A 22,534-nucleotide genomic window follows, 5' to 3' on the forward strand; every position below is an offset into this window, starting at 1 on the left:
ATATATCTTGTCGAAACAACTTCAGATTATGTTTGTTGCAGCTTTCAGTTTTATCAATAATTTCATTAATCATTGATAGTAAGATTGAGTAGGTAAGCTTTTCATCATGCTCCACTGGTTGGGTGCCATTGTGTGAAATGGTGCTTCCTGAGGGGTTATCTCTTATGATAGAGTCCCACGTTATGAAGCTATTGTGAGAAGTTGTGGATTGCAATTCCTTCACAGATAATACGATGTTTCTGGTATTTGTAAGAGCAGTCTCTAAATTCCCTCTTTTGCGAATAAATTCACAAAAAATTAAGGCCTTCCGGCTCGCAAAATTACTGGGTTCAAACCTCAGCTCTAGCTCAGTGGTAGAAACATGAATTTTATAAATACAAATAATCACCATAAGGTTCAGTGATCGGTAATTGGTAATTCTTACCGCTGCTTCTATGAAGTTCTTGAAGAATACCAGTAAGGAAATTAAAAGAATATTTGATGACTGATTATCAGTAACCATGTACCACTAGAGAATAATCAGGACCAACTATAGTTGTTTCTAGTTGATTCTTAAAACGCTCGTCGTGAATACAAGTATTCACCAATATATCCTTTCAAAATTCCTTAGAACTTACAACGCCAGTTCTTGAAGCTCTCTGGATCCTTATATGATATAACTGGAACCTTATTAATATAATTTCTTAATATACTTGTTATGGCTGATAAAAAGAATATCATCAAAGGATGATAAATATTGAGTGCTCTGAATAAGGTTAATATTATTTGATTCAATAATTTTAAATGCTGCTGAATATTTGTTGGTACCAAAACAGCTCAAACTATATAACACGAGATGAATTGGGATATAATAAAAAATTCTATAAGTTTGTATGCTGACATAAAACACAAAATATATTCCCATAAAACAGATATGCATAAGATATTCGATAAATCTATAATGCACTTAAATAATCTGCTTTCAAAATCTGAATAATTATCACAGGCTTTGCTAATATTCACAATAATGAGTTTCAAATTCATAAATATATTATATTTAATACTGGTACTTAGACTTCCAATCAATGCAAAATTCTACCAATAAAAACCTGTTCGGTCTATAAGTTTGATATGATATACTTGGTTCAATTACAAAATTAATATTTAATAAATTAATATTCAAACATGAGATCTCAGGGCTTTTAATATGAATTCGGGCAGTGCATGGAAGTAAGCTTCCTACATATAATAAATAAATTTATAAAATGTTCTTGTGAACTAGGTGATATTGTTCAACACGTGGTGACTCTTAATTTTAATTCAAATTAATAGGAATAGCGCTTTTCGTTTTAATAATTACCCCACTGAACGTAGAAAAATGAGCTCATTTGGTTTGACTTATCACTCACTGACTGAAGTTCTGGATGTTCTCGTGGATTGAATTAATTATTTCCGATAATTAATTAGGTAGGCTCCTTTTCGTCACTGCTGGGCTAACGCGTGATCCAGATTTTTATAAGTTTCTTTCGAATTAAAGCTATTTTTATGGGAATCTTTACAATTACGAACTCCTTGACAGCACTGAGTTCACAAACAATTAACATTCAACAAACATACATTACATTTAAAAAAGGGTTTGGCTTAATAATTCATTAAAAATTTTTAAAAGGAATAAGAAAAGACCCTAGACTCCATGTGCATCCTCTCGGGTTGGGATCTTAAGCCAGAAGAAGGAGGTTTTTAGAAAAATTTTGCTTCTTCCTAGAATAATTCTGTAAGCTACTCTCTGATTGGCCTTCAATTTAATAGACTCAATACAATTGGTTGCCTTGGGAATCAGGGCTTCCTCGGCTTTACAATAGAAAAAATTAAATAAAAGAAGTTTTCATACAAATATATGGAGTGTTTATCTTAAATTGAATTCATAAATAAATCGTAACATACGATTTTAATAGATAATACATTTAGTTTTTATATGAGTTTTGTATACTCTTGATTTATCATGCTTTTTTAGATTATAATAAATATTTATACAGAAATAATAGTTATTTGTATTTCTACACATCGACTTCCTTTAGTATACATAATATATCCTTTATGAGTGAATTTTATATGATTCAACCGGTCATATGGGTTGATCGAATAATCAGCTGATTCGTTCAGTATTGGTTCTAATAATTATCGATTTATCCAAGATCGACTAATTCTTTTCAAAACGTAAACAAGTAACTCTAACCTCAATGTTCATGCATTTTATTTTTTTTTTTGTAATCCGCCAATAATAATTATGCCGCTTTATAATTTTTTGATCTTACCAATGGGTTCTCATAATTATTAAATCACAATAATACATGTTTTCTTATCGTTGTTGATAATGCTATTACTCCTAATCGCTAATAATACTTGATTTGAGTTGATTTACTCTTTGGATAGGTCTAACCTTCTTTCCAATTTTATAGTTCTATTACATTTTATTGGCTCATTTAAAAATATTTGGTGGTTTCAAATTACCACGTGACAGTGTTTATATGTTTATATGTTTATGTGTTTATATGTTTATATGTTTATATGTTTATATGTTTATATGTTTATATGTTTATATGTTCATATGTTTATATGTTTATATGTTTATATGTTTATATGTTTATATGTTTATCTGTTTATATGTTTATATGTTTATATGTTTATATGTTTATATGTTTATATGTTTATATGTTTTATGTTTATATGTTTATATGTTTATATGTTTATATGTTTATATGTTTATATGTTTATATGTTTATATGTTTATATGTTTATATGTTTATATGTTTATATTTTATATGTTTATATGTTTTATGTTTAGATGTTTAGATGTTTAGATGTTTAGATGTTTAGATGTTTATATGTTTATATGTTTATGTGTTTATGTGTTTATATGTTTATTGTTTATATGTTTATATGTTTATATGTTTATATGTTTATATGTTTAAATGTTATATGTTCATATGTTTATATGTTTAAATGTTATATGTTCATATGTTTATATGTTTAAATGTTCATAGGTTTATATGTTTATATGTTTATATGTTTATATGTTTAAATGTTTATATGTTTATATGTTTATATGTTTATATGTTTATATGTTTATATGTTTATATGTTTATATGTTTATATGTTTATATGTTTATATGTTTATATGTTATATGTTTATATGTTTATATGTTTATATGTTTATATGTTTATATGTTTATATGTTTATATGTTTATATGTTTATATCTTCATATCTTTATATGTTTATATCTTCATATCTTTATATGTTTATATGTTGCGCATTTACAGCGAAACGCAGTAATAGATTTTCATGAAATCTGACAGGTATGTTCCTTTTTAATTGTGCATTGACATATAATAAGGTTCTTGGAAATTTTGCATTCAAAGGATAATATAAAAGGAAAAAGGAGCCTCCTTCATACGTCAATATTAGAGTGAAAATCAGACTATAGAATTATCCATCATAAATCAGCTGTCGAGTTGACTATAAATTGCATGCCATGACGCATTCAATTCAATATCTCAATGTAACTTGGTAAAAAATTAGTAGCTGTTTTGACTATAAATTGCTTGCCTCATTGCATGCCTCATTGGATGCAATTTTTATGCATTATTGAATAGGATGCAAAGAACTTATAACAGCTCGTCTGGGCGCCTAGATGTATTCTGGTTTTCTTGCGCTACATTCCGGAAAGCATTATATGATAATTAAATCTTGTGTAAGCATGATCTGATCAAATAAATAGTTAGTGTATCAGTGTGGATGTGCTTATGGTTTGGGACGTCGTTATAACTGCGACTGGTCTACTGTTCACAGAACTACTAGTATCATGACATATCAGATACAGAATATCAATCAACATGATACCAGTTTTCATCAAACTCGGTCAAGACATTTGGACATGATTGAAACAGGTTCACAATGAGTTCGTTCTGGGTACATGGTGAATTGTCCAAAGAGGTGAATTGTGATATTTTGACAATAAATATGTTCCAGAATCCAGGTTTTGGAAGATTATTCATGCCTTGCACTCTGACCACAGGGCATTCAGAATTTACCACAATCGCAGAGCTGTCATTGGTCGATGGTATGAACCATTTGCACTTGTGCTGATGTATAGCTTCTTGGTCTACCATAGCAAAGCTGCAGAATACATAAGCAACAAAATGATGTTTGATACCTATCTGCTGAATAATCTCTTCTGTATAATATAGTACCTATTTAGAAGAAATGGAGTGGAAGAAGTGCACACTTCTCCAGATGGTGAGTTTGTAAAGCAGACTTAGTTCATTCACACAGCTAGTGAATGATACACTATACTGGGAATCAACTTGAAAAGTGTGTGCCAAAAGCTTGAACCAAAAATTTTTAAATGTCGTTCCATGGAAACAAGTAGTCATTTTGTACTAGTCACAAATGACAGGTAGTCACGTGACATGGAAAAATTTACTTCTGCAACTAGAGCAATTTACCGTTTCTAATTCACCCAGAATGAACCCAATGAGTGCACTGGAACATGATTAGATAAGCTAACTCCACTCTCCACTGTAGTTACTATTTCGAACATACTTACCATATCTGTAAACGTTCAAAGCCAATACATCCATGTACAGAATTTCATTCACTTTGATAAGGTGTTTTCCATCTCTGGAAACTTCAACCTCGATGCCATCTGCATATCTTACAGCAAAAATTGGTACTTCTTGTATTGGTTTATAAACCGTTTTCACTCGTAACAGTTCATCCTGGAAATTAGTTTATGTTTTTCCATCAATTGTGGGAGACAGAACACCAAATATATTCTTCAATGTCCCTTTACATTACGAACTGCTTGTTAATATTCAATTTCCAACATTCAAATTACAACATAGCAGTCTGATTTTCATGTCTAAAAGCTATTATAGCTTCTACTCACATTTATGGAGCGTTTTCAGACACTAGGCCTTTCCTCAACACTAGTTAACACTTTCGTTGTGGAATTCGAAGTTAGTGAGTAGGGTGGGCTGAAGGAGTGGTGGGATTATTGAATGGTTGGTGACAGAGGTGGCAGGAATGTTTAAATTTGTAGGTCATTAGAGTAGGTGGTTGAAGAGGCTGTGATAATTGAAATTAATTGTCTGTTCATTGAGGTTACTTTAAGTGTCTCTTTTGATATGTTTATATATTTGAAAAGTGAAAGTGACATAACCAACATTTTGATTTGGACAGTATTATAGTATAAATTCGAAATGGGACAGATTTGGTCATGAGCCTGTTGTGCTTTTCCTCATACTAAGAGAGTTGCACACAATGTGATAAATAAATGAAGAAATAAATATTTCAAAGGGTGTTCAGTTCAGATCCTTTGTTTTTGATGCATAAAAATTTTTAATTCGTGGCTGTGTAGGTCTGATTGTTTTCTATTATGTGGTGGCAAATGTTGATTTGGGTTTGTTGATGTGTTCATTGAATATATTTTCAAATGAACGACCACTCTGTCTCAGTTAGGTAGTTTTTTTGACAAATTAAACAGTTGAGGTTTTATACCACTGGGATTTAATATCAGTTTTGTTCCTGTTCTCTTATGATCAGTAGCCTACCTGAGTTTTTGATTTTGTTCTTGGTTTGGAATGCTATATTGAGTCCTGCAGGAATCTCGGTAACTACCGTTCCTCTCACATTTGCTCCAGTAAAGAACCATTCCTGACATGATAGTGTAAGAAATGGTAAACAACCCAACCTAACAGAACACAATCTAACCCAACCTACCCTGACCCAGCCCTTTACCGACCCCACCCACCGAGACCCTCAACCCTTTCCTCAAAAATTCCAGAAATGCACCACTGTATGGGATTATAGTATCTAAGCCAGATAAACAAAAAAAGAACCAATGAAATTTCTTGATAATTCTTGAAACAAAAGAGTTGTTTTTTCTTTATAAAATTCAAACCCCTCTTGCAGAAATATTTTAATTGGGTATTTCCCTCATTGAGATTACATTCCAGCTACCTGAATTTGGAGTGATCCATCATAAAAATGGAAATAAAACTAAATGTGAGAAGTCTTGGGCATGGAATGACTTTGCTCATTTGAAACATTGAATTATCTACATCATTACATTAAACTTGGGCCGTTTCCGACTGCTGTAGCTTAGCTTGAATTGGGCAATGTACCACCATATTAATGAGAAAACAGTTCACGCCTCAATATATTTCTTTATATGCTTTGACCCAGTTGCACAAATGCCTCTCAAATTCAAATCGTAATTGAATGTCATGAGCTTTTCCAAAAAAAGGCTTCTCTCATTGGTTGAGATTGCATTTGATCATGATTGAAATTTGAGAGGCCTCTTTGCAACCGGTAGCCTTTATGTACTCAATCACAGATGAAATATCAGGAAAAACAATCGGAGATGTTTTTTCCAAGAAAACGATCATCTTATTATTATCAAACGAAAATTCGAATTAAATGCTGTAATTCACCCCAAAGACTTCTGCTTCTGCGAATATGGCAACAGGGTAAACAGCTAGATGGAGATTTGATGAGCGCTACTATTCAAAAATTATTTTTCAGCTCAGGACTCGAACCCAGTAACTTCCAATTGCCGGTCAGGAATGCTCACCCTTACACCAAACTGACAATCTCTGGATAGCAGCGCTCATATCCAGAGATTGTCAGTTTACAATCACACCATTATCGAGATGAAAATGTTTCAAGTAAATTAAATTAAATTTGATGGAAAATCTTTGGAGTTTTCCAAAAAAGGCTCACTTTTTGCTTCCTGTTGATTAACAATTTTAGTCTCCTGCATGAATCGTCTACAATGCACCGTTGATGATATATAGACCTTTTATGGTAATTTGAAATGCAGTTAAATTTTGGCAGATTTTTAATTTTCCCGGAACAATGTATTTTTGATGACTGATTCGGGTGTAGGAGTGAATTTCCAGCACTTTTTGTCCAATGTGAAAATCCTGTCAGATGAGCCGTTACTGTAATGTGCTACTGACGTTTAAAATTTTAAGAAAATAGTATTTGATTATAAAAAATTTGAAAAAATCATGAACGTTCCTGTTCATATTATCAACGTTGTCCTAGAATTTCAAATGATTCCATCCAAAATTAGAAAATTTATATCTTTTTTCCAAATCAGATCACAATTCATGAGGAAAATTATGCAGTATCCGAATTACTCACAGAGACTTTGAAATAATTTTTGAGTTCTCAATTCAAATAATAACAACCCACTTTTTTATTGATTGCAACATTATTTCAGTGTCAAGCACAAATATGCCCCCCCATGAAAAAAATCATCAATCCCTACCTGAAATATGAAATGTTTTAATTAAAATACTGTATCAATAATTATTTTGGAATTGCCACCATTACTATGGTATCAAAAGAGAATATCAATATTTCATCAATATTGATACTATGGAATGGAAATATCAAAGTTTTAACAATCAATATATCAAACTAATTCTAACTATTTTTCCGGGGTGAGCTAATTTTATTGCATTGAAAAATGTAGAAATCAGGATTGTATTCCACTTTCACTTATTCAAAAGTGTTCATTCAACATATTTTTGAACAAAGATGTAAAAGATGTTTGAGAATATATATAATTATCAATAACCAATATTAATCAATGTATTGATAATATTATATCAACATTCTGGGTTTATCAATAGTAGGACGACGTGGTGGGGGTTGTTGCAATTTGCAATGGTTTAACGGTTTTTGGAATGAGTGGGTTGTTTGTAATTTTTGTGTTTGATCCAGTGATATAGGTAAGCCAAGTGATTTTGTTTTTATTGATGTACCGTGTAATGGAAGAATGAATTTATTATATGTCTAAATACTTATATATTTGAATGATAATCTTTTCCAAAGGCTATAGGCACAGATGAAAGAAACACTTATGCTTACACTTATGCTTCTTCCGTGCTATAGGCCACACATAACATAACCTCATGACAACACTGAATACCATATTATTCATGGCATAACTCAATAATAATAATAATAAGAAAAGCCTCTTAAATTTATCACTGCTGAAAATGAGACGATTATTATTCTAGGCAGACATATTCCAGGGTTATTCTGTTACATATAAATTCAAATTTGTAACATAACTTTTTATCTAGCCTAAGTAATTGAAGCGACCATCAACTTATCTACACTTATCTAATTATAATGAACTGTGTTACCGCCAACCAGTTGCGGTAAGTAACCGGGTCGCCGTCAACCTGTCTCCCCGACAACTAGTCTCCTCGCTATTTTGATCACAGGCGTCAGTAAATCCCCTGGCAAAATATACCATTGCCGTCAACTAGTCTCCCCGACAGTACATCCCCTACTAGAACGAAGGAGACTAGTTGTCGGCGACAACTAGTCTCCTCACACGCTCACGACAACTAGTCTCCCCGACAGTAAATCCCCTGCTGGATAGGCCTATGAGCGGTCTGGTTGTCGTGATCGTATCCGACAACTAGTCTCCCCGACAGCTAGTCTCCTCGACAGCTAATACCCTATTGAACATTGGAACCAGCTTGTAGCGGGCGGGGAAGTACTACAATCACAGATGCTGTTGTGCACATTCTATGAATTCAAACAGTGTAGAATTTGACAACATATTTGTGTTTTTATTCAATTATGGAACGGTTCTACAATATTGACAATGACTCAGTCGAATTTCTATGAATTCGATTATTAGAAGGAAAGTTTGTTGAAGTTTTCACTTCTATAACTGCAAACATAAAATTAAAAAAATAAACTATAATTCTAAAATAAACTTCCAAATTCAACTGACTTGGAAATGTTCCTTATTGAATTGGCAAGCAGTTTCATAATGAGTTTGTAAGTCTTGCAAGAGTGAATCCTGCATGTATGCATGGAATATAACATATAGCCTATAATACCATATAACTACTGAATAATACTGCTTGCAGGAACTGTCCCCCAATCTCAGACGCATAGTCTTACTGGGGGAATTCCACTCAATCAATTTGTTCTTTGTACTGTTTTTGTAGAAATGTGATTCTTATTTTGTTGAATTTCAAATATAAATATGTACATGTATTGTATGCCAAGTGGAAATAAACGAATTGAATTGAATTTCTCGGTTTTAAAAAGAAGTAATAGACAGTAATGTTCAAATTTGGTAAACAGGTGCGTACAGATTCACGCTCCGCGAGAGTACTAACCACTACGAGTGCTGCCTCTAGTTCCTACAGAGCTATTTGAACTATAGTTCACCGAGAAACCGTTCTTTGTAGGAGTCGTTCTCGACTCATCGTTCACTCAGTACACTGTGAAAGTTGATCCCGCTTCCTGCTATGTATGGTGTCGTTTTCCCGCTCCAAGTTACATTCATGTCGATTCTCTACATGATTAATCCGCTCCAAGTGTTTTATTACTGTGATACCGCTTCAATATCGATCTGAGACTTATTATTGTTGAGTATAATTCATAAAGACAGTATAGAACTGAGCAAGTTGTGCTTCCGCCTCGTGTAGTGAGATTCCCGCCTTTGTATGAAAGACTTTTGTTTTACACCACTTTGCTGTATTGAACTTGATTTATTCGATTGAGTAATCCATTTGATCAACTTATTGTTGGTCTGGTCCTCCGATTATATTAATAAAAGTGTATTCGTTTCAATTTGTGTTCACTCAGTCCAACCTGGCTCCACCAGTAGAAGCTACTAAGTAATTTGTTACTGCGCCCACCTCGGTGGCCATAACAAACTGAATAGTGATATAATATGACTGTGGATAGATAGATAAGATGACTAAAGGCTACATAAATTCTAATGAAATAGTGAGCATTATTATAAGATATCTTCATATTATACTTTGTGTAATTTTGGATAGTTTTGAATTGAAGTAGCCTAGTAGATATCATTCAGTTGCTCTCTATTAGAATTTATTCAGTTGTTTGATGGAGCAGCAGGCTTCATTTAGACTTTTTCAGCAAGCAATTGATTCATCTATTTATATCAACAGCTTCATTATCTTATTCCAATTTAGAAAAACTATCGCTGTAGTCCTCTCATTTTAGCAATATATATATTTTATAAAATAATAGAGAGTGAGACCGTGGTGTTTGCAACATGTGTGTATTTCAATTTTCCAGTCAAAAGATATTGTTTGAAATATGTTTAATCATAGGTAAACTTTTATAGGTAAAGACTGGCTGAAGTCTTCAAAAACTTGGTTGACCAGCAAAGAGAAATCTAAGTGAGCCTCAATTTTGATTATTTTGAAACAGAATATGCGGTGAATCATCTGATTGCCACCTGTGATGTTTTCAACTAGCATAGTTTGTTTATCACTTGTGACAGTTTCATTTTCATATTATTTTATTGAAAGTTCAATTTTGTCATTCAAACATTGAAATTAGTTCATCCTCCATTTAGTTCCATTTAATCAATTCCAACATAGGAATCATCAAAATTAAATTCCTATAAATATAAAGTCAAACCAATTTTTGCTAAGGGTGATGCCCACATGAGCTCCAGGCTTGTGCTAATCATTATTAGTTAGTATTTGAACAGAGTGAGTGGGTGAAAAGTCCAAGAATGGCTCAATATCTCAAACACAAAGGTAATTTGACGGTGAGTGTGATAGAGGATCCTACTCAATTTAAAAATACTACTCCACTATGACATTAAACATCTGATCCGCCATATTGAATGCAACTTCATTCTTTCAAATAGAAAGCCGGTTATGAGATGCAATTTCGATAATTATGGAATTTCAAGAGAAAAGATTGGTGAGAGCCACATATCAATACCTCAAGCCCTTTTAAAGATATTCACATTATTTATCAATACTATTCAAAGCAGAAAAGAGAGAAAAAGTACTAAGAGCAGAAATGTAAGATCCTCAATCACACCCACTGTCAAATTATCTTTGTGTATAAGATATTAGGCCGTTCTCAGACTCTTTTCTCTCTCTTCTGCTCTGAATAGTATTGTTTGATAATCTTAATATCTTTGAAACGGTTTGAGATATCGATATGCGGTTTTCACCATTCTTTTTCTCTTGGAATTTTGTATCTGAATCAGGTAACACATGACCACCGTCAATACGGTGTCACAAGGACTCCACCGGGAGTCCGGTCTCACAAGGTGTCAAACTATCAAAAGATAAACTGAAAAGCTCCAATAAATAAACTACCAAAAAAATATCAATATTGATAAAACTTCGAATAAAACAAATAAAGAATTTATTTTTTAAAGGAAAACAAACAAAAATTATACTTTATGATAAAACAAATCTTTTAATTACTTTGAATGAATAATAGATGAAATTGTTATGGAAAAATGTATTGGATTGTACATACATAACCTCAAAAAAGGATTTGCCGCTTTTTTGGGAGGAGAAGCTGTTCTAGTAATCTAAATGCGAGATAAATTACTTTTAACAAAGCTCTTTCTCGAAGACGGAGAGGTCCGATGCTCTATCCTCCACTAATCGCTGCCACTACCTAGCTGCATTCTCCTTCTTTTGTGTCTGAGTGAGAGAGCTTTGTAACGCGACGCGGCAACACTCCCCTCCATCTATTGCTGGCAATGTTCCAAGTAGAACTGGTCAGCAGGTATATTGGTTTGTGTATGTTACAGAGATGTTTCCATCACAAGAACATGAAGCAAAATGACACGGTGCATCCATGTCCGTCTGTGTCTATGCTACAAACTGTGGAGGGAGAAATGGGTTTCTCCTCTTCATGTTAAAAGTAATTTATCTCACACTTTAGTTCTGTACTGTAGGATGTGGGCTATTCTGCTTTCTGGTTGTGTCGAGAATGCTTCAGGGTGAGTTTTGCCTTATTGTAATTGTGATTCTGAATTGTTTAAGTGGTTTATTATCAAGAATATTTTGGTGAACAGTGTTTGGAAATGGTTCATTTCATTTGAGATCTACCTGTCCACTGACAAAGAGTGTATACATTTTTTTGGGACACTCATCTGTGTATTAAAATATGTTGCAACTTGAACTTACAAATTTGTTGGTGCATAGCCAAACTGCCACATCGATAACTTGAAAGTTCTCATCAAATGTCTGCTTGTCCATAGTGTACAAATGCCTGCCAACATACTCTGCCACCCTGGGAGTGTACTTTGGAGTAAACGCTGAGCCCCATGTGAATCGAATACACCTGCAATGAGATAAGCATTGAGTCTATTGAAATATAAAAGCTGCATACTCCAGTCAATATGGACATAAAAAAAGGGAGTGTGCTTGCAATTTATATTGAAGCTCTGATTTTCCAATATTTCATTTGGGTACAAATGAGAAGTCCAGAGCCAATTAATTCATGCAAAATTTCCTTGTGCTAGATACAGAATGGCCCAAAAACCTCGTTTTTTGGCTCATTTTCCAGTTTTCAGCTATTTCTGCCAAATCTCGTAATCGGACAGAAATATTCGCACCTGCCTTTTTCCAGATTATGAAAGTCTGAATAGAATGAGATTATTCAGAACTCTCCATCTCCAATGAGTACTGAGTTATGATTTTTCAAAAATGAGTTAAATTTGAAGAAAAAAATCAATTTTGATGAATTTTAGTTTTTGATCAACCATTTTTTCCGATTGTTACCATTTGGATGTATAACTCAAAATCCCTCTGGGCGTATTTTTGTTCTCTACAATTTGAGATCAGGTAGAGCGCTCTATCTCATATAGATTTTCAGGTACACCTGATAACAATGCTCCTTGTATTGTGAAAATTACCTAATTTTCAGTTTCAACTATCATCACCAACTACATTGTATTCACCACATTGATATTTCGTACAATGATATAAGTGACATTATTTTCTATGAAAATCACCCATTAGATGCACTTCATTTCAGTATTTCCCAGTGGAGAGGCGCTCTTAAGGATATGTACCTCAAGGATCAAAATTTCTAACACTTATAACTCTTGACCCAAAGCTCAGATTTCATCGTACTACACACAATTCTTCTAGGCACGTCAAAGTGGTCCAAAATCAAGCATCATAAGTCAAATTCGGCCAAAAAATGGGAAATTTATTGTTGAGTGTACTTAAGCCCATACACCAATACTCCAACTCCAATACACGAAAAATGGTCAATTTCCATAAGTTATTCAGAGCTATATGTATCTCGGTAACCCCTTATTATAAAAATCATTATTTTATCTTGGAATGTACAATAGAAATTCATCTTCCGTATGCTGTGAACGATTCATAGTTAAATATGTTCGTTAAGTGAGATTTGATTGTTGAAGAAAATCTGGAAATTGTAGATATTTTTCTCATATTAACGGTTTTGGTAGTTCTATGATAGGGAAAAGTGATCAAAAATGGATTTTAGGCAACTGAGCTCGTAGACGATGAATTTATCTACAATTTGGAATCAGTCCTGAGTCTCTGTGATGCATCAGAATCGTTTTAGAAACTCTTGATCAACAGTAAAATCACGAAAAAATGTAAAAACTGAAATTGCCATTTCAAAAATCTTCTGTAACTTTCTAATTGTATTGTAATTGGAAGAATTATTTATTGGAGTGGGTAGAGGGGGACAATTTCCACATCTTCTCCAGATTTGGTAATTTTATCAGAAGTATCATTTTCACAACACATGCAGCTTTGAATATAGAAATTGGCCATTTTTCGTGTATTTGAATATGGGCTCAAGTACACTCAACAATAAATTTTCCATTTTTCGGCCGAATTTGATTTTGCAAATGATGCATGATTTTGGACCGCCTCGACAAGCCCAGGAGAATTAAGTGTAGTACGATGGGATCCGAGCTTTGTGTCAAAAGTTATAAGTGTTAGAAATTTTGATCCTTGAGGTGTCCTTTAGCGGGCCTCTCCACTAGGAAATACTGAACTGAAGTGCATCTAACGGGTGATTTTCATAGAACATAATGTCATTAACTTATATCATTGTACGAAATATCAATGTGAGGACAATGTAGTTGGTGATGATGGTTGATGCTGAAAATTAGGTGTTTTTCACAATACAAGGAGCATTGTTGTCAGGTTCACCTGGAAATATATATGAGATAGAGCGCTCTACCTGATCTCAGATTGTAGAGCACAAAAATACGCCCTAAGGAATTCTGAGTTATACATCCAAATGGTAACAATCGTGAGATATTTTTGATCAAAAACTAAAATTCATCAAATTTGATTTCTTTCTTCAAATTTCACTCATTTTTGAAAAATCATAACTCTGTACTCATTGGAGATAGAGAGTTTCAAATGTTCTTATTTCTTTCAAGATTTTATAATCTAAATAAAGAGAGAGAGCAAATTTTTCTGTCCGATTACAAGATTTGGCAGAAATAGCTGAAAACTGGAAAATGGGCCGAAAATACATGGTTTTTGGGCCACTCTGTATCTAGCACAATGGAATTTTGCATGAAGAAATTGGTTCTGGACTTCTCTTATGTAATCAAATAATATTTTAGAAAATCAGAACTACAATATAAATTTATTGCATGCACCAATGTATATAGTGACTGGACTAGCAATCTATTGACTGGCAACTTGTTAGTGAGTAACAAGCCAGGTTACAATGACAGTCTTTGTTCAACATACGTGTCACTATCCTTTTCTATCATTCAACAAAGCCGATATTGCTATCCTTTCTACCTCTGCAACGTTACCAGACTTCAAAACATGGGTCCTAAGTGTTCGGTGTTGCAATGCACATAGACGTCGGTCTGTCACCTAACATCTGCTAACATCTGCCAATGTTTGAATTTTTCCTTTGTCTGTCTACAAGTGTCTGCCTGCTGGGTGCATTGTTTTGTATTTTCAAGGAGTCAAGAAGGAGTTTTGTATTTTAATTACTTACATCCTTAGGCCCCACCTCAATGAAGAGGTTATGTGGGTCTTAGTAGCATATTAAACAACAAATAATGTTACAAGTTGAAGATTTTTTGGAATGAGTGATTGATAGAAGAGTCGAAGGATTTGGAAAGAAACCCGTAAAGGTTTTGATGGAAGAGTTTTTAGAATAGATGATCAACTTACTTCAATGGTTCCTCTCGATGGAGATCTTTTGTATTCAGAACTTTATCATAAAATCGTCCCAATTGAAACATGCGACTTGATCCAGAGTCCAATATCATTGTATGGAAATCTTGCTGATGGATATCTCCTGAGTAATGAACACCTTGGATTTGATGCTTCGCCAATTTTAGATCTCTCAATGCCAGAAGCCTCACACTATCCAATGACCATATGTGATCATTAGTTCGCTCTGTGAGAATTCTGCCAACACAAATTGCGAATAGTCAATGGATTTCCAAGACCTACCAATCATGACAAATATAATTATTCTTTCTTTCTCACTTTTGTTTTGGCTGAGCAAGCCAGGTCACTTGATAATTATATTGATTTTGTTTTATTCATTTTCAAAAACTCTTGTTGGTTTGGGTTACCTAAATTTAGTACATTCTCCATTCCAATTGCATCTATCTTGCAGACCAACAGTTAAGAACCAATGTATAAGAGTATCATCAGAAGTTGGCTATAGTGTGGTCCACGTTGAAATGATAGAACATCCCAAGTAGCAAAACAATATTGTCTTAATATTGGAAGGAATGTTTTCCCAATATTGTTAAATATATTGTAAATGTTGGTCAATGTTGTCAAAATACTCTGACAATATCTTTATGAAACATTTTTTTTTTTTTGAAAATATTATAGCAATGTTGGTACATATTGCTAAGATATTTTGACAAAATATTGGAAAATATTGTCACAATATTGAGACAACATTTTTTATAAATATTGTCCCAATATTGTGACAAAAATTATCACAACATTGTTCAATGTGTTATAAATGTTGGTCAATGTTGTCAGAATACTCTGACAATATCTTTATGAAACCTTTAATATTTTTTTGAAAATATTATAGCAATGTTGGTAAATATTGCTAAGATATTTTGAAAAAATATTGGAAAATATTGTCACAATATTGAGACAACATTTTTTAAAAAATATTGTCTCAATATTGTGACAAAAATTATCACAACATTGTTCAATGTGTTGTAAATGTTGGTCAATGTTGTCAGAATACTCTGACAATATCTTTATGAAACCTTTAATATTTTTTGAAAATATTATAGCAATGTTGGTACATATTGCTAAGATATTTTGACAAAATATTGGAAAATATTGTCACAATATTGAGACAAGATTTTTTAAAAAATATTGTCTCAATATTGTGACAAAAATTATCACACACATTGTTCAATGTGTTGTAATGTTGGTCAATGTTGTCAGAATACTCTGACAATATCTTTATGAAACCTTCAATATTTTTCCTACGATATTTAAAATATTGGTTGATGTTGGGAAGATATTTTCCTGAAATATTGAAATATATTAACACAATATTGATATTGAACTGAATATTTCCACAAAACATTGTGGAAAAATTATCTCATAATATTGTGAGAAAATTATTCCACAGTATTGTGAAAATTATTCCAAAATTTTGTACAAAAATTTTGACACTATTTTACAATATTGTGAGAACATAAGGGTACAGTTTACTATGTGCAAGCTTGCTCAAATAAGCACTTTCAAGCTAGTACCTAGTGCCAACTTACAGGTGAAATTTTTTTTCAAATGGATGAAACACGTTATGATGTGCTCGGAGAGAATGGTACTAACTCTGCATTATTCATGGATCATTTCTATTCTCTCTGTGCATGTCATGAGGTGTTTCTATGCATGTTACCAGATTCTGTTTTTACCTGTAAGTTTTCACTACCAGCTTGAAAGCGCTTATATGAGCAAACTTGCTCATAGTGTAACTGTACCCTCATTACACAATTTAAAAAAATATATTATAAATAGACTACATTTTTGCAATTTTGTAAATTTCAATTAATATTTTCAACAATATTGAGGTTTCAGGGATTGATTATTCAATTAAAAACCGTAATTATAACCAATTACTAATTTATTGTTTATGATATCAGTAAATTGAACATGTAGACACGTTTTATGATCTTTTCTGTCACTACTATTATATTCTTATCTATTCGAGAGGTTCATCTTCACAATCGATGTCGAATATTGTTATTGTAGCTGGTGTTGATGGCTGATTCCTGGAAAAAATGAAAAATAAAAAAATCAGAAAGAAACTAATTCAAAGCAGAAAATATTTGATCAATTTGTTTTATTAATACTTAATGGTTATAATTGAATATGAAATCATAAACTTGTATTTTTTATTGATAGAAGTTGTAGAGAATCAGATTCTGAAGAAAACGTTGAATGGCGGTGATTGTGTTAAAGTGGCTCAAATTTCAGAAATCCCGATCGGAAGAAGACAAAATAGTCAAACCATAGCACATCTGAATCAGTGTTTAGTCTCTCTATTTTGATCATTTGATAACAATTCCTGAGTCTTGGGTAAGTTTTACACAATCATGCCAATCAACATTCCACCAGAATGAAGTTATAGCTAAGTACCCAATAAAAAATTGTTGGTTCATGAAAGACAAGGTTATAAAACAGGTTATTCCGATTTGAGGAAACTGAAAGTGATGGGGAACCCGAAAAATAGTACAGATCAGAGATCCCGACTACATTTGAGATCACGACTGGCGCATTGAAAATATTAATCATATTGAGCTTTCATGGCTCATAACATCCACAAGGTTGCTTTAATAAAAAAATTATTGATCAATTGAGTTTTACATTTTTACCAATGTTTTACTATAATATCATGTTTCTGTAATGTTGAAATCAGATCTATTTATTAGATTCAGTCCAAGTAGAAACCAAGTGAAGTGTTCTATTTTGAGAAGTGTAACAAGATTACAACATAAATGATATTATTGTCTTGCTGAAAAGACAAGTGCATGCGCACGGTACTAGAATTTCTGATCTGTAGCACTTAAAAGGCCGGGACACATATAACCGCACCGAGCCCGTGCCGAGGTACGGCCGAGCTACGTCCGCGACACGGTGATGATAGTAGGAGAACACACATATCCGTGCGACAGCCGAGCGGCAGCAGTGTACTGCTCAGTTCTGTAGTGCTACTGTGGTCTGATTTCTGAATGTGTTAAACTATTGTTAATAATATAACACTATTAAAGCTTGTTACTTGTGAACCTTTTGTCCGGCCAAAAGTTTACTCTACCCACCCGATTTTCATTTCGTCCCAATATCAGGCAGTTATGGAACAACCTTCTTTTTATAACCTTGGGTGAAAGATGCTTATTCAGGAAACAGCTCATACAGAGTGAGTAAAAAGTTTGAAAACGGCTTGATACTTTTCATAGAGGTGATTTGATGGTCGGACGTAGGGGATCGTGCTAATATAAAAGTTCCTATACTCAATCATGACATTACAAATTTGGTCTGCTATCTTGGCTCAGTGATATTGAATCCAAGCTCTTTTTTTCGAATGGGAAGATTGTCGTGTTATACATGATTCCAATGCTGTTTTTCAAGAAAAATTGAATTGTAAGATTAATGCTTACATTTTGTCCAACTTGGATTGGGCTTGTGCAAGCCACGTAGCCGCTTTCAACTAGACCTGCTTCAATTCTGCCTTCGGCCAGCACCGGTTTGTAGCAGCTGCTGTAACATAAAATTTATGAGAACACTAATCCTATCACACATTACTCATTACAATGCGAAAGAAAGTATAAAGGACAAACAATGTATGAACAAAACTACTTTTTCTAGGTGGGATCGGCTGGAAAGATAAGATGAGGAGGAAGAATATTTTATAAAACATGGTTTATCATGTAATAGGCAGATTTTAGTAAAACATGAACAGGAAAGTGTTTAGAAAAACCGATAAGAAGTCTGGGTGAAATAATTTGAGAGGAAAAAGTGAATCTTCTGAGCATGTTATAAGAAAATTGTAATATTAATGTATTTCCAAAAAATATCCATTATTCAGTAATGGAATCATGCTTTTTATATGTAGAATTAACGGTGCCCTACAATTAGTAGGCCTAACACCTTGATATCTAGAAACTCGAAATAGAATGAAATATATTTGGATAAAAGTCCAAAGTTATCTCTAGTTTTCCATATAGTATTTCTTTATTGGAAATTGAAAGCTGGTCTTGTTATGCATGATAGGCCTATCACTTAACTTGCTACCGCAAAGCAAGTAGGCCCCGCCCTCGGTGGTTGAAATGAAGGTAACGATTCTATTCTATTCCAATACGGAATTTCAATATGAAGTGAATGGTGAGAACCTTAAATCAATAGGACAAACTGTTTCAAAGCTATGTGGAGTGTTAATCACAGACTTGTAGCTTACTACAAATCAATTGATATTTCCAATACTAATTAATGATCAGCATTATAATGACCACCTCCCAAATTGAAAAAAATCAACTTAGAGATTCAATATTGCAAATCCTGGATGGAATGCCTTCTTTTTTTATTAAATAGAATAGAATGACTTTTTCATTTTTTTTTTTTTTTTTTTTTATCTTTATTAGCCTCAATAGTACATCACAATTTGACATATAGGCCAGTCAACACAATACAATACAGCACAATAAAAACGGGCAATAAACCACCACAATAAACAGTCACAGTAGTACATTGGATTGAAATTCAAATATACATTACATACAGTTCATAATATACAACAATACACATCATTCAAAATATACATTATTTTTATTCATTTCAAAATCCCTTGGATATAATTTTTTCTCCATATATTCTTTGACGGAGTAGAAGGGATTATCTAAGAGAAATTTTTCTAGCACATTTCTAAACCTTTTGTAATTAAGTTGTCTTATTTCAAAGGGCAGTCTATTCATAATTTTGATTGCGGCATTAGTGGGGCTTTGATCTGTCTTGTGGAGTCTGCTTCTTGCTAAATTCAAGATTGACTTGTTCGAGTATTATGTGTGTGTGTAGCACTTCTCAACTCATTTTATCGGGATTAGCTTTCAAGAACAGTAAACATTGTAATATGTATAATGAAAAGAGTGTTGATATACGCAATCCCTTAAAAATTTCTCTACAATGTTCACGAAATGGAGCTTTGGCAATGACTCTGACAGCCTTTTTCTGCAACAAAAAGATATCATGCGCTTGTGCTGCACAACCCCAGACTATTAGGCCATATTGGATATGCGACTGAAAAATGCCAAAATAGGCCTGACGAATGCCATCCTGGTCCAGCTCCCACAAAGACGTTTGAGGCAAATACACTGCTGCTCAACTTATTTTTCAGACTGGCAATGTGATGGGTCCAAGTTAGAGTAGGGTCTACAATGATTCCAAAAAATTTCTGAGCCTTATTATTTGTGCTATTGGAAGCAGATCTACTTTTAAGCCCAAACGTGATTGTTGTTGTTTTATCTGCATTGAGAAGCAGCTCATTCGCATTCAACCACGTTTGAACTACCTTCAAATTAGATTCAGAAAGTGCCACAGCCTGAGTGTCATCTGAATGCCTATTGAGAACTGTGGTGTCATCTGCATATAAGACTATTTTCGATGGGACATTGATGCTCAAATCATCAATCATAATAAGAAAGAGCAAATGACCCAGGACCGAGCCCTGAGTACTCCACACTTAACAGACAAAGTACCGAGCTTTTACCATCCACACATACATATTGAGTTCTGCCCTGCAAATAGCTGGAGAATAAATCCAGTGCTAATCCTTCAATCTGTAGTGCTTCAATTTTGCTAACAGGATGTCATGTGAAACACATTCAAAAGCTCTACTGAGGTCGCAGAATGATACAGCAGCAGAACATTTCTCCTCAAAACAGTACAGAATTTCCTCCCCAATTTATCAGAGCATGGGTGGTTGATAGGCCTTTTCGGAACCGAACTGAGTCTTACAGAGCAAGTCATTCTCCTCCAAAAATTTGCAAAATTGCTTTCCAGCAGAATTTCTATTATTTTCGAAAAAATAGGAACTATAGCAATGGGCCTGAAGTTTGTAATATCTTCATGTTTACCCTTCTTGAAAACCGGTATTACTTTAGTGATTTTGAGTGAGGTGGGAAATTTCCCTTCCGCAATGACTTTATTTACAAGGCATGTGAATGGGGTTAGAATACAATTGATAATATTCTTTATTAGAGCATTGGACAGTCCATAGTGGCCCTTACTATTCTTTGTAGACATATGCTTTACAACTTCCAAGATACAATATTATATATTTTAATGACGTGGCGAAGTTTGGACAGTAATGTCCACTCAACCACGGTGTTTGTGGATGTCATGTTTAATGGCGAAATAAAGTTTTTGAGTCATACAGTGAAGTAGAATTTTCTATTCAAGTGGGATTTTGTCCGACTGATATTGATATTGCAAAATTAGAGTTGTTTAAAAAATATAAAGCAAGCTACACAGTGAACTTCAAAAGAGAAATTAGCTGAAATCTTACCAATCATAACTTCAGTTATCAGAAGGTCCTTGAAAGGTTTTTCTCTCTCTTATGGTCGTCCTTGCTTTGGATGGTGAGGAAGGGTCACCAGCTTCCCCATGATACTCATGATTGTGCGCCCTTCCGAAGCTTTATCGGCGCATGACGCGACATACGTCTCCTTTGAACAATGAAAAAAATACTTCAGTTGAAGAATAAAATCAAAGTATTCTCAAAGGGATCAAGTATGTCTGATGAATTCATAATGCAACCTTTGATTTTTTGCAATTTCCCAAAAAACTCTATTAAATAAGAGATTATGTATGTGAATCATTTTTGTTCCAAGTGCTAAGTTCGGTTCCATTTAGTGGAATTTATAGGTACGGCAAAAAAAAATTGTACTAGGTGTTTGGATTTAGGATTGAATTCGGAAAAAATAATTTTAAAGTTAGTGATTTGAAAAGATTTTGAAACGCTGAACATTTGAAAAAAATTATAGGCTCTGATACTCTTATACCGATGGAAATAAGAGACTAAATAATTTAGTGTCTAATTATTTATTTTTAGCTTGAACCTCCTTATTATCCCCCAGTCATACAATAGCCCACAAATTTGGGTTGGGTTATAAATTATAATTTAGCCCACAAATGGGCTTGGCTTGGGCAATGGGTTTGGTTATTATAATTATTTATAATTATAAATTATTTATAACCCAACCCAATTTGTGGGCTATTTATGACTGGGGGAAAATAAGGAGGTTCAAGCTGTAGGTCATATATTACAGCTTACTATAACTATAATGTGTATTCAGGATAGGTAGAATTCAACTGGTCAACCAAAATAAATCAACTAAACCCACCTTATAGAGAAAAGATAAAACACAAGCTACATATATAGGTAATAATAATGTATATTATTTTCTCCAAGCTACCCTATAGTAGGCTTAATTATACTTTTATCAGTCTAACTGATTCAAACTTCCATAAATTTAGTAATATTATTGTGTACTTACATTGATGATAGAAGATCACGTGACTTCAAAACAAATAAATGCCTGGATAAAACACTGGAAACAGGAAATGTACTCTGTATTCAATACGTGATGAACTGAAACTAACCTTGCAAGCTTGCGACTGCATTAGACAAGAAGATCAAGTCCAATAACTATA

At 33.3% G+C, this 22,534-nt stretch overlaps 1 protein-coding gene and 1 long non-coding RNA gene across 2 annotated transcripts in view; both read right to left on the minus strand.

The window, feature by feature from the left end:
- Positions 1-22,534, minus strand: part of LOC111046354 — a 120,501-nt gene that overhangs the window by 12,383 nt on the left and 85,584 nt on the right. The window contains exons 18-19 of the mRNA XM_039440729.1: positions 12,002-12,158; positions 4,588-4,759 (exon numbers count right to left, since the gene is read on the minus strand). Of these exons, the coding sequence (XP_039296663.1) occupies positions 4,588-4,759; positions 12,002-12,158 (329 nt within the window). The remainder of the gene's footprint in view (positions 1-4,587; positions 4,760-12,001; positions 12,159-22,534) is intronic.
- Positions 17,008-22,500, minus strand: LOC120354187. The gene is made up of 4 exons (XR_005572883.1): positions 22,378-22,500; positions 21,387-21,546; positions 18,487-18,586; positions 17,008-17,100 (listed from the first exon to the last, which is right to left on the minus strand). It is a non-coding gene; the product is annotated as an uncharacterized LOC120354187 (long non-coding RNA).

This window comes from Nilaparvata lugens, chromosome 14 (assembly GCF_014356525.2).
Source record: "Nilaparvata lugens isolate BPH chromosome 14, ASM1435652v1, whole genome shotgun sequence".
Classification (NCBI taxonomy): Eukaryota; Metazoa; Arthropoda; class Insecta; order Hemiptera; family Delphacidae; genus Nilaparvata; species Nilaparvata lugens.